The sequence below is a fragment of the Halichoeres trimaculatus genome, unplaced genomic scaffold (assembly GCF_033239565.1).
Source record: "Halichoeres trimaculatus isolate MK-OKI-2021-1 unplaced genomic scaffold, fHalTri1.1 fHalTri1_scaffold_22, whole genome shotgun sequence".
In the NCBI taxonomy this organism is placed as follows: Eukaryota; Metazoa; Chordata; class Actinopteri; order Labriformes; family Labridae; genus Halichoeres; species Halichoeres trimaculatus.
Genome location: NW_027437200.1, coordinates 8060229 through 8074417, shown reverse-complemented (window position 1 = coordinate 8074417; position 14189 = coordinate 8060229). Strand labels below are relative to the sequence as shown.

The window sequence follows — 14189 nt, the reverse complement described above, 5'->3', positions numbered from 1 at the left end:
CTGTGGGTGAGTCTTTGGTGTTTAGCGGCTTAATACTCCACAAAATGAACCAGTTTGTGGCTACCTTTGTCCACCAACAACACCGGTTTTCAGAGATCTGTTTGCTGAAAGCAGCCAGCATAAACAGCAGATGAAAGCAAAAATATGAAAGTTGAAAGTTGCGAGAAAGACAGCAAAATCTTAAAGCCTAAAGATGCCTAAATGCTTATATCTGTCATGTTTAAACTTCTTTGCCATTTGAACTTAAGAAGTGATTTTTGCAGCATTAATACTTCTCCCTTAAAAGAAAGTTACAGCCAGACTTAGTTTTTCTTGTCTCTTTTTGCCAAACAAATACTGAGCAAAACTTCTGATGGCTGAGGCTGAGTCATGAATCTCGAGCAGGTATGACTGTGCATGTTTCACTCTTCGCTGCACCTCACAGCACCAATAAAGATGCCCTGTCAGACCTTTTTCAGCTCTCCACCTCCATTCTCTTTTCTTTTCCAACTGGGCAGGAGGCCAGCCGCTCCCCTCCACTCCTCCGTCTCACCCTCTCCCACACAGAGGCAGTGGAAAACACTGACCCCTTAGTGATGGAGAAACACAAAGTAACTCCAGCGAGGAGCGAATATTAAGGCAGAAATCCCCACTGCAGTGGCATTTTCTGTGCGCGCTTTGCATTTTCAGCGAGCGTTTTGTTCGCCTCTAAGAGACCAGGGTGAATGAGCGTCTTTGTAGGGCACAAGAAAGGATGAAACTGAGAGGAGAGACTGGGGGAGAAATAAACAGGCAGAGAAAGAGAGGAGTGAACGAGGAAGATGTTGGAAAAGTTTGTGAGGGGGAGACGCAGAGGGAGTGAACAGAATGAGAGCTGAGGGAGGGAGGGAGGCTTTTATTGGAAAGCATAGACGGGCAGCTGAAAAGCCAGGGTGAGATCGGTGCCATGTTTGGTGCCAGGGGGTGAACGCTCCCCGCCACACAGGCTCCATGATTGTTGTTTCCATAACAGAGTGCCACGCCAGCAGCCCAAGCGCCACGCAACACAGCCACAGAGCTCCACGTACGCCAACAACAAGAAGAGTGACTCCGCCATCCAGAACACAACACAGCTAATAGAGTAATTCACTTTTTTCTCCTGCCTCTGACATCTCACTGCGTGCATGGCTGCTAAAGTTTCATCACAGGCCAGGAAAGCCGAGAAATCCCCTCAAATCCAAGTAAATCCAGCAGGGATTAAAGGACGGAAACACTGGAACACTCTGTTAACTGAAAGAGGAGTAGAACAACATCATAAAAAGCTGAATTCATAAGTTAAATATTAATAAAATGAATCATGTTTTTTGGTTGAACCAAGTCTACAGGCGACCCCCATCACCCTGACATGGTTCAATGATACATGCACGTCTGAACACACAAAAACCAATAGGTCACTGCAAAAAATGTCATATTTCATTGTTGTTAAAAACACTGGAAAACAGCTTCACTTCTCAGGAGTCATGTGGCAAAAAAAAAAAAATATCATATTCTCCATTTCTTTGTTTTAAGCTGAAATTTAGCAATGATAGTTGTATTTATTTATTTATTTCAAAAAAGTATGCAACTTTGCAACGTTTTAAATTATGATTGTTTATTTGAGGGAATCATGTTTGAGCACACCAGGGATCCCAGGGGATCATGCAATTTGAATTTTGATATAGCAAAAACAGAAATGATATTCAGGTGGGGTTTTTTTGTTATGAATGGAATGCTCAGACTGGTTTCAGATGTGATCACATAGATCATATGTGGCCATCTCAGCTGCTTCGGGTGTTGATACGAATTGGCTGCTTTGCCAAGCAACATCAGGACTCTTCGCACTTTTATGTTGTCTTTTATTGCCCATAACTTCTATATTCAGGTTAAGGACACAAATAAATGTTCCTTTGGATGGGGATACCCCCGATAGGCGTATGCATGATCAAATATTCAGGTTAGAAAAGGAGGAACCCAGGGGTGATTTTGGGTATTGGTGTTTACATGGGCGTGCACAACCAGATTATTGCTAATATCCTGAATATGAAAGAGTTAATAACTGTATGTAAACATAGCCACAGTTAAAGCAGTAGATGAGAGATTGTGATGATTACAGACACAAATATATATTTAAATTGCTGCCATTTCTGGGGTTATGTTTCAGAGCTTTCCCTCATTTTGATCCCACAGCTTTAACTTTTTTTTTTTCTGTTAAGGATGTCCCAATCCACATTTTCTGATTGATCAGTGATTACCATTTCAGTCCATCTTCTCATCGCTAATGCGCCAGTTTAACTGAGCATTCTGAGTACACCCAACCTCATAAAGTTGATGGTTAAAAAAAATCAAATAAGGTTTGGTAAATTGATGTTGAAAAGCAGCCACACTTAGCTTTATTATAGAACACATGGGCACAACCAGGCACATTATAGCAATAACACCTGCTTCACAGGATCCTACGGTAACCCCACAGAGACGTACTGTTCAAAAAGGCCAAAACAAACATGGGAAACTCTGTTAGCTTAGCATTAGCAACCCCATGGCTTGAATGTCAACAGTGTGGAAATATTTCAAACTGGAATGTGAACACAGTTTAGCAGACATGTGAGTACATTAATGCGCGACAACCTTTTCACAAGGCGTTACATACGACCAAAACATCCTAAAACAACAAGCAGCATAGTTTACTGACAGAGGTAAATCTTTGAAAGAATAGATTAATGTCCTCAAAGACAGGTAGAGAGCATCCAAAAGCTCTGAGAAGAAGGTGGGATGCAGGTTTATGCCACCTCAGTTATCCACAGCATGTCTTGCTGTTCAGACTCTTGGTTTCACATCCTGCCTCACTGGAGCTGTACAGCACAGTCCTCGACAACATATGAGGAGATTCAAACATGATGTGATCAGTCTAACAACAGATGTTTGTCCCGTGTTTATGCTGAGCCTCGCAGAACACTGGATTGATTCCTTTACTTTCCTGTTCAGGTCGGCAGCCTTGAATTGAAGCGTGCTGTAGTGCATGCACACTAGTTCAGGAGGCCTCAGACAGGAGAGCATGTCAAACAGATGAGATGGCTTTAATGTCAATACTAGCTGAACACACAGATGGAATAAATAAGGTCAAGACATATTTCAGCTGTTATTGTTAAAAAACAAGACATGAAAAAAGTGTGCAGCTCCACTTTCTGACCTGTTTAGTAAAGTTAATCTCTGCAAACCCAAGAACTGGATCAGGACTCGCTATCAGCAGATATTAACCACTAAAAAACTGGATCTACAAAAATGCTGATCAGGACATATTGGGGATGGGTACCGCATTAGATACTTTTACAGATACTGGCTGAATTCTGACTGTAGTACCGAGTACCGATTCACGTACTCATGAACATGGACACAGCATTGCAAGTTTATAACAGAATAAAAATGTAAAATTGGAAAAACTTTGATATTTCATTATCAAACAAATCAATATTTCTTACCACATAAACACACATAAAAGTACTGACAACTGGTACCCTTGAGTACTGATATCGATTGCCAGGTATCAGGCATCAGTAATCGTTTTTTGGGCATAAACTTTATTATATAGAGCCTGACCGATTAATCGGCCCGCCGATTAATCGGGCTGATTATGCCTGTCACCGATTAATCAACATTGGCCAAAATGTAGCCAATTATAAAAATTTTTGCTCCACGGAATTCTGTCACTCCTGTTCCTGTGTGTCTGTGTGTTGGGCTGCACACTGCCCGAGTGCCCACCCCCTCCGTCCACCATTATCTAATGTAAGACTTTAAGATGGCGTTTTAACGTCGTGTAAGTTGCTCATTGTGTGTTTACAGTTTGACTTTTTTTCTACTTACTGTGTTTAAAGTTTGACTTATTTATTTATTGTTGTGTTTACAGCTTGTTCTTATTTATCATTGGTTTTAACTACAGTTCTTATGTTGATAGTTTTATAATTAAAGTTCCTTGTTTTAATGTAATAGTGTTCTGTCTCTGTCTTGAATCATATGGGTATTATAATGATTTGTGTTCATATACAGTATATATCCTGTGTATATCAATGAATTTATTATATATATCAGACGATATATCGGATATCGGTCGATATATTGGATATCGGCTTTTTTTGCCCCCGGTATCAGCATCGGCCCCAATAATCCCATATCAGTCGGGCTCTTTATTCAACACCATCAAACACATTAACAGATCCTACAGACTGAAAGCTTAAGGTATGAAACTGTTGAAGAAGCATCTAGTTTCTGGGTGCTTTTCTGTGTCACAGATGTATTCTAATAAAAATGTTTCATCTAGAAATAACTTTTTCAGGAGAATAACACAAGCCCTATCTAATTTATTGTATGAGCAGCAGTAAATATTATAATTGTAGATCTTTCTATGCCTCCTATGAATGCAGCTTGTTGACTTTTGTCATGTAATTATGTTGTTTAAACCTGAACAAGGCCTAATATAACTCATAAGTAATCAAGGTTTTTTAAACACCAAAAAAGATGTGCTTTGTGATCAGCACTACAAAACTAACTGCTGATAAAGTCAGTCAACACTGGAGACAAACATACAGAGAGGAGTGCATGCTGAGGGGAGTGTACCAGAGAGCAAAGTGAGGAGAAGTTGTTGACTCCTAAACTGATGGAGAATAAAGCAGCAGTTCAAAACACTGCCCCTGTACTCGCACGCACTCTGCCCACAAACCAAACGACTCCTAAAAACAACTTTCCTTCCCTCCTCTCCTTCTCTCTTCCCTCACTCTCCCTCCGCTGCGTGTTGAGAGCCACAGAAAGCCTCCAGGCCACCTGTGCTGGCAGACCAGACAGAGGGCCTGTTGTGGCTGCAGCTCTGACCAGTGAGGGCTTTAGCCCGGGCCTGCTGGGAGAGCTGGGGGCCTTTAATAACCACTTTCCAGCAGCATGTAGAAGAACAGCAACAAAAGGTAATGAGCAGAAGGAAGAGGGAATGTGAGCGAGGACAGAAAAACACTCATACAGGCAGAGGGAGGAGTTTCTGAGGCGGCTGGTGGAGGGAGTTTCTGTAAAGACTGTGAAAAATGTCAGCTTAAACAGACTATAACCAAACAAACTGATTCTGCTGTGAAATCTGAAACATACCATCAAGTTCCCTGAACAAGACAATAAATTACACTTCACTGTCTCCTGTGACAGACTATGATATCATTGATGAGTTCTGGGAAACATCCTCACCATTACTCATTAGACCATCATGACAGCATACCTAAACCACAGAGGAGGTCTATAACCTTTTCCTGCCTTGTTGTATGTTTGATACTGGTACTAAAGAGAAGATAAACATTAAGATGAATGTAAATACTGTGAAATACCATAGACTGTGTGAAATACCCACAGACTGACAAAAGTTCACGACATGCTCCTTCCTGATTCTTTTATGATTTTTGGGCTGATTTGGTTAAAAATGCGATTCTCCAAGTTATTTGGCTTGATTATTTAACCCCAGATCATGTGAAAAGTTGAATGATGATGATGTCTACAGACTACATAAGGAGCTAGATTTTCACCCCAAAAAGCACATCACATGAGTCAGTTTTTAGGATTTATTCAGGGGATCTGACATCTCAACCTTCTCCAACCAAGCTTACAAACAAAGACTAAGGAAAGAAAAAAGGAAAAAAAAAAAAAAAAAAAAGGGAAAAAAAGAGAGAAAAAAAAATAAACAAAGACTAAAACAAAGGATTTAAATTCGGACCAAAAAAAAGTTTTTTTTTAACACAATCACAGCTTAAAAATGTTAAAAATTCCTGATACTTTGAAACATGATTTTATTCTGGCCCAGCCCAAACTCTTTGGATTCTCAGTATCACTCCCGAAACACCTTTTGAATTAAGTTCCTGGAGCAGTTTACAGACATAGCCGTCTTGGATTGCTACTCAATTTAAAGAGCATAACTCAAGGTAAACATGTTAATCAACCTACTTATGTAACTTAACTTACTTATGTAAGTTAAGGCCAGAGTAATCTCATCTATATGTTAGATGCTTAAAGGATCTACTCCTCTAATGCATCCCGTGAGAATTCAGGCAACAGTACAAAGACTGCTAAGATGACGTGGCTCAAAAACAGGTGTTATTTAATGAAGACTGTATAAAACACAGACCTCGTGTTGGTGATGTCATTGGTTGGTTTCTGAATGGGCTACAAACCCAGTGGACACTCTAGGAACTGCACTATATGGCTCCTCACCGCTGGCTTCATTTCTTTTAGAAGAAAGAAACCTTGTGGAAAAAATTTGAGGGTTCCTTTGCTAAACTATAACCATTACCTGTGAATTACCATTGAATTTGTCTTCCACCCAAACTCAACGTTAGACAGGACAAAACACTAATAAGGTGTCCGCGTGTGTCCACCACAAAAAGCATATTAGAGGCTGTAGCTCTCTGTCATTTTGGAGTTGGGTTGCAATTTGTTGTTGAAGCCAACAAAACCAAACAGCTAATCAGTGAGCTGCAGGCCGAGGAGAAGCGCAAAAACAAACAGACTTCTTGGTGCAAAATGTTAAATGCTGAAAAAAGTTCAGTGCTTAGGAGTTTCACGTCGAAGAGGTCCAAACTGACCAGCATCCAGTTTTGCTGATACAACTTCTAGTGACACAACTTATAATACCCTACTCCATAAAAACTGAAATATCGCTTTAACTCTTGTAAATGATGTTTAAAGTCTCAATTTTTAAAAAACTTTTGGGAAAAAAAATTTGGGACAAAGTTTGTAACAGTTTGTAAAAGTCCAACTTCTGAAATTTCCCAGAAAGATTTTTATTTTTACAGAAAATATTGGTCTTGTGCACAACTAAAATTCAGCACAAAGCCTGAAAAGCAAACACTGGTAGACACATACAACAAAAACAGCTGATTCATAACAAAAGGTGAGCCATGTCTTCTTCCAAGTCTCTTATTCTTCATTTTGATCCGTCCACACCTTTAGGATAAATCGGTGCCTGATGAGTCACATCAGTGAGCTGAAAAATGAAATGTAATACTCTTTTGTAAACAGAAGCCATAAGCCTCTGACTTCTGTTTGAAGTCATTGCCGGTCTAATGATGGTGGAGCTAAGTGCCATAAACTGAATCCCAGGACAGGCATCGTATAACTTTGGAATCAGAGTAATGCTGCTGCTGCTCTCCCAGCTATGTGTGAGCCATAGGAGCAAACCATGTGAGAGCTTCTAGTCCAAAAGTGAAGCAGTGACAGGACTGAATGAATGTAAGCAACAATAAGTGAATGTCTGCTTGAGGAGGACTCAAATCCAGACAGACCGTACGTCACTTTGAATTACACAGACAACTGGCTTTAATAAGTTCATCTATGCACCATTGTGTTGCTCACCTTTAAACTCTGACTCACAGAACCAGTCACAAGGCAGCAAGTGACAAGTCATTGTATTCAGAGTGACAAATGAAACCAGAGCGGCCAGAAAGCTGCGCTCTGAGGCCAGCGCCAAGGAAACAGTGATTGTAAACCATGTTGTCAGTCGATCAGGTTCAGCCTGTTGGCTAGAAAACGCCTGGACACCCTTCAACCAAACCACAACTGAAGGACACTGAGGAGGCGTGTCTTCAGATGCCACTAAAGCAAAGTTTTCACAACAAAATGACTCCTGTGGATCAAAAGTAACACACGTGAAGCAGTGACGCAAACAGATAGTTACCTTAATCGCAATATCAAGGATGTGTTTTAGGTTATGTAAACATTTAAGTATCATCACCCTCGCTAGTTAGCACCAAAACTACTGGCAAATTAAACAAGTTATTTACGTTAGTGTACTGAAAGCTTGAAAAGCTAGTCATATTTTGACTCATTATACTGTAATGGTATACTACCTGGAAATAAACAAGCACAGGTGAGAAATGTCCTCTTGCGGGAGCCTTTTGGCTTCACTTTTGGGATCTGTTATGTCGTCAATGTACACTTCCTGCACGTTAGCTTGACAAAAGTAACATTTCACTCATGATACTAGAATTTTCACATTTGTATAAGTGTTTGAGGTAATTAGATAGACCTTTTTAAACTCTTAAAACGTGAATTTATACATAAAATAATATTTTTTTAAGCACAGCAGTAACTTGCTAAAGTTTCAGTTCCACAGTTTTATATAGCAGACACTTTTGTCCCAAGCGACGTACAACACAAGCAAGAATTTAGACAGAAGGAAAACCTAGTAACTAGTTGTAACTTTCAGTATGTGTTCAACTGTTACCGACTGGTTCATACAAGTAAACTTTTTTTAATTGATTGGTGTTTAAAGTGAAAACACCTGAGAGTAAAAATAAACAACTGTGCTAAAAGTCTACAGTAGAACTGTAATGTACTCCTTCCTCTCTCCTGTGTGTGTGTGTGTGTGTGTGTGTGTGTGTGTGTGTGTGTGTGTGTGTGTGTCACTAAAAGGGTAGGTTAATTTCCAGCAGGAACAGCTGTGCCTGTTGACATTTAGTAGGAGATCAGAGAGCTCTCCATATGTGCGCCCAGTGTGAGCGTCTGTATGAGCATGTAGGTTCCTGTCTGTCACCACTGCTCATTGAAAAAGTGAGACATTTAGCAAGTACTGAAGTGCTGCAGGAAATCCTGCACTGCACATGAGGAAAATATCTCATTTTATGCACAAAGAGAAGAAAAACAAACTTTGGAGTGTTAAAACAAAAACTTTCTGAGTGGTTCGTCTGACACCGGGAAAACCATAAACGCAAACAAGTGTTTAACATAAATGTCCAAATGAAATCAGGCTGTAGATGTAATCCTGTTAAGTAAACTGAGATGAGGGATATCAAGAGTTCATCAGACAGGAGATAAGAGGTCTTTGTGTTGTTTGAGGTCAGGTCTTTAAATAAATTGATGTAGTGTTAAGAACAAACTGAATAAAGCACACAGAGCTGTATTTCACAGTCAGCACCACCTTTTAAAAGTGTAAATTGTTGAATCTACAATCTAGAACAGACAAACTATATGTCCTGATACTAACCATGCATCGCAGGCTCTACAATTCCATCTCTGCCCTTTCAGCTCCTCTGTGGATGCAGATTATGAATGGGTTTGTTCACATGCTGTTTGTATGTATGGTCATACTGGTTGATTAGTGGTCAAATTTACAGAAGGAGGGGGCTTTCTTTGTGTGGTCAGGTGTTCCACCCAGAGGGGAAACAGTTTTTGACCTTAAAGCAACAAGCTACCGCTGGGGTTATCTCTGGGTGGCTGCTTATGGTAAATGCCACTTTTGAAGCTTGTATGAAAAATTACATTGACTAAGTGTTCAGCAAGTGAACATGGACTTTTCATTCAGTAGATAAGGTAGTTTGCAGCTTGTCATTTGGTCGTGGAGTTAAAAATTGCTCACTTGTTGTCTGATGGTTCAATATGTTTAAAGTGTGATCCTTGTTTTCTTTTTTTAAAATTGCTTTTTTTTTCAAATAAACAAACTAAATTAGACCGATCATGTGACGTCATCCTTGAAAAACACAAAACAACAGAAAATAAAATATGGTTAAATAAGCTATTTCAAGCAAAAGAGGGGCATATGTTTTTCACTTCTCACAGATTTCCCAAAATTCTCTGGAGCCTTGTCAAAAATGTGATTCTTTCCATTACAAAGATTTAAAAAATTATATTATACAATTGCCCAAGGGATGGTGTATCCGGCTAAAGCTCTGGCTTTGTGATTGCCTGTGAAGCTGCTGTGCCTGTATGTTTCAGATCAAGTTGATATCATATGTTTAGCAGACAACCTCCATACAACTTTATCTCCATTTACAATATCAACATACTGACAAACCATGGCATGCTACAACATATCTGCCATCTGTGACTGATTTCATCCAGGTAGTAGAGCATTACAGCATTCTCATCCCTACCAACGCGTGAAGTTGACTTTTTACAGCTCCGTCACTCTGACAGTCTCCTCTGACATACAGCCATAAGGCCCTGTTGTGCATGTGTGTATTTATGGTCTGTGTGTGTGTGTGTGTGTCACATGTTTACAGAATGAAAACTGAACACTTTTTGGGTATAAGACAGACAGACATTGATCCAAAACTTCCTGATCAAAAAGAAAACCAGCTGCATTCATGTGAAACTAGATGGTCTTGCTTAGCATATTTCCATATTCTTATCTTATTTAATCTCAATTTTACAGAAATAAAAAAAATAATTCCTTGACTATTAGCATTTGAGGGCTTGCATATCAGCACAACACAAAGAATCGTGAATTCTCTAAAAGCTTAATTTATGTTGGAAAAAAAAAGAACTTCTTGTGTTTATCCCCCCTCTTGACTCACATTTTGGCCCCAAAAAGGAGTCCATCAGATACAAAAAAAAGGCCATGGATGAAGGGGAAAGTGGGTGAAAGAAACGGACGGTTGCATATATTCACAGCTCACATCTGGAAGCTTTTAGGCCTCCATCCCTCCAATTTCCTCCTCTGAGGTTTCCTGGTTGCTGCATTAAAAAGCAGCCAAATATGTAGCAGAAAAAGTAGTAACTGTAAAGCTTTACCCAGTAACACACACGCACACACACACACACACACACACACACACACACACACACACACACACACAAAGACACAGACACACACACACACACACACACACACACACACACACACACACACACACACACACACACACACACGCACACACACACACACACTAAGAGCAAACAGACACTGTTACATAAGAGGCTCCAATCAATCTGGATGATTAGGTTATACTGACATGTTTACCCACAGTGAGCTCTTTCATGAGCATGAGCTACCAAACTGTGGACGTTTTTAAGTGTGTGTGATTTCTAGAACATTGAATCTGTGTCTGAGAGAGTGTTTGTGTCTGTGTGTGTGTGTGACAGACAATCGATAATGACCGTTTGTTCACCGAAGCCACGTGTTTACTAAAGACACAGAGGGACTGTGTCTCAATGAAAGCCAGGAGACAGACAGACAGACAGACGGATCAACTCACCTGTCCAGATCCCTTATTTAGTGCCACTAGCACAATCATCCTCCACTACCCAACACATAACAAGAGGGACAGAGCAACAACAGCGCTTTCTTCGAAAGTGCTGTGGCTGCTTTGTGCTTTAAAACTCAAAAATGCAGTTTTCACAGCTACCTGTGGAGACAGAGTCCTGTTTTCTAACTTTCTAAATGATCCAACAGCACATTTTAAGTTGTTTTTACTGAGAATTGCATTAAGGGAGAAGATAACAGCTTGAGGGTCTGGCCTTCTTGAGATATATCAATGCAACAGTTTAGGCTCCGTTTACACAACAACGTTTCATCTGAAAACACTTAAACACAGTGAAAAAAATCTGCATTTACGCTAAGGGACTGAAAACACTGTAGTAAGCATGCCAGGCCTGTAGTTTGGAAATACTAAGTGCAGAAGTGGAGCAACAGATACCGTTTTTTGAAAGACAGTCAGCAGATTTAGCAGCACAAGCACAATTGTAGTAACAACCCTAACAACGATACTGTAGTACTGTTGTATGCGCTTGTGTGAAGCGGAGCGTGACGTCAGCGTGTCCACTGAAAATGTCTGCATACTGTTTACACAGCAACGATGTCGGCAGCGTTTCAGAAGAAATCCACTCTGATGGCTGTTTGTTCAACAGTTTGCATTTTAGGTCCACTAAAATGCCATTTCTGTGTAAATGCAAGACTGAAATGCAAAACTACTTTTGCGTTTCACCCTAAAACCGTTGTAATTTAAACAGACCCTTAATAATGTTTTACTCTATAGCATGGCTTTAACCTCCAAAAAACACTTGGCTTTTAAAAATATAGGTGCTATCCCTTTTAATATATTATGATTAACATCATAGATGTTTACATTTGACTGCTTTTCTAATGATTTGCACATTTAAAGGCTCTGTGAGGACTGTTCTGAATTAGTCGTGTTTTTACAGAATGAAGGGCGTGGTTGCACTGCCCATTTATACTGTGCTGTGCTTGAGCACAAATGGCTCCTGCAACTCTGTTCCCCTTCTGGTCAGTACGGCGTGCAGTCACCAGGGATGGGTACCTTCACATTTGAAACGATACGGTACCGATGCTCGGTACCGGTACCGGTACTTAACGGTACTAGTTTTGGGTACTTTTTTGTGTTTAAGTGGTAAAAAATATCAATTTGTTTAATAATAAAAGCACTATTTTTTTTCCATTTTATACATTTATTCTTCAACAACTTGCAATGCTGTGTTCATGTCCAGCATGGACCATCGCCTACTTTCCCTCTCCTTCACAGTCACAAGGATGCATTTAGGTACCTAAACATGGTACCCATCCCTAGCAGTCACACTACTCAAATATGTACTAGATTTAAGGCGTGCGCATGGCCCGCTTATGTCATCATGATGCGTCTGTTTACAAGAAGCGTGGTCTCATCAGAGTCAGCCCAATGGAGAACATGGAGAACATACAGAGACTTGAGTTACTTTCTGGCTTTTGTGAAGTCGATTGGTCAGACACAACCCCTTTACAGTTCAACAGTTCTACAAAGCCATGTACAACGTAGGCAAATATTTTGACAGAAGGAGAAACCTTAGTTAGTGCAACTAAGTGCAACTTATTTGGCAGCAGGTGCTGCCATGAAGTGCAAGAAGATTCTTCTGACTGTTCTTGTGGTTGTAAAGCAGCTAGAAAAGCTTTTTCAGCAAATTTTTTTCTACTTCATGGGTGGAATAAAGTGTTAGCGTAGGTTGTTTTGTAAATATGCACACAGAATCTATGCTTCTTTTAAGATAATAAAAATAAAATGTGAACAGTGACAATGCTTGCTTCTTTTACTGTAGCAAATAATAGTCTTCTGATTAGGTGCATCATTTGTTAAAACAGTTCATAAACATGTCCAGGAGTTGATAAGTTACCCTATTTTAAATGCAAACAGCACACACACTCAGGTTGGGGGAAAATCAACTCCTGTGGGAAGTGTAAACATCACCATTCAGCAGTGCCCCTTCCACACAAACAGCACATCTCTGTGACGTGCCCTCTCTATACAATTGACATCTTAACGCCAAATCCCATACAACAAGTTGTCAAGTTTTACAGAGCAACAGGCAGAGAGGGTGTAAACATGTTGTGAGCACAGTTTTTGTTATCAACACAAATCGAAAGATTGTGATGAACTATTCGGCAAATTTAAGTCAGTGAGTTACTCTGGGTTTTGAAAGAAAAGTTAACTTCTTTGACCCTTGTGTAAAAAGCTGCCGCTCTCTGAGGGGTGTTATGCTGCAAAAATAAGACAGTAGAAATACAGACTGGTTTTCTGAACAAGGTTTCTCAAGTGAAAGCGCAACAAAAGGCTGCGTGCCAAATGATGACATCCACATTGATGTAATAGAAGTATTGCGACAGAGTTCAGAAATAAATTAAATTTCTATACTTAGTTTGTCCTCTTCCCGACCTGCCCAGGGCAAACAACAGTCACCCAACAAAAACTTTGTTGGGATCAGATCTAAAATACTCGCTTTACAACACAAAATTAAAAACAGATGGTTTAGAGTGTCTTGATTTGTGAAATCATGACAACTTTAGTTAAGGTGTGTCTGACTTTTGTATCATCGACAAACGGGACTGGTCCTGTCCACTTCTTTAGTACACCGGGATAAGCTAGCAACTAACGTCAGACGGGCCTTTCTCCTTAACTCGTACCTCAACGAATCCTCCAAACAATCGAGGACAGAAACGGCAAGTATCTCGACCATATCAAGACAGTGAGGTCTGAAACTCACCCTCTAAAAGCCTGGAAATCAGCGAGTCGACGTCCAACTCCCCCTCCGCCATTTCTGTCGCGTACAGCTCTGCCCGCCGCAGTCTGGAGCTGGCAGGGCAGGCACCGCCTCACTGCACTGAAACGCACCGCCGACCTCCTCCCACTCACGGGCCTCCCATTTACGACAATTATGCCGCGTTCAAGGCACCTCGGTAACTTAGAAACTTCTCCTGATCTCCTACTTAATGTCCACACCACACTGTAGTTCTCTTGCATTTCCCATATTAGAACATCTAAAAATCCCTTCATTCACTTACAGTGAAAAAATAAAACTGTGATTTGCTTAGTTATGGATCTGTGGCATTTTGACATTTTTGATATACAAAAATATAGGATCAATGAAAAAATACATTCAGAATGCTAAGCGTAAAAAAATATAAATTCGCA

The 14189-nt window shown here is 40.2% G+C and overlaps 1 protein-coding gene across 1 annotated transcript in view; it reads right to left on the bottom strand.

Annotated features, from left to right (window-relative positions):
* LOC141811148 (serine/threonine-protein phosphatase PP1-beta catalytic subunit-like) overlaps nucleotides 1-13921 on the bottom strand; it is a 33383-nt gene extending 19462 nt beyond the window's left edge. The window contains exon 1 of the mRNA XM_074699088.1: nucleotides 13762-13921. Coding sequence (XP_074555189.1) covers nucleotides 13762-13813 — 52 coding nt within the window. The 5' untranslated portion in view covers nucleotides 13814-13921. The remainder of the gene's footprint in view (nucleotides 1-13761) is intronic.
* Between the last annotated feature and the right edge of the window lie 268 nt (nucleotides 13922-14189).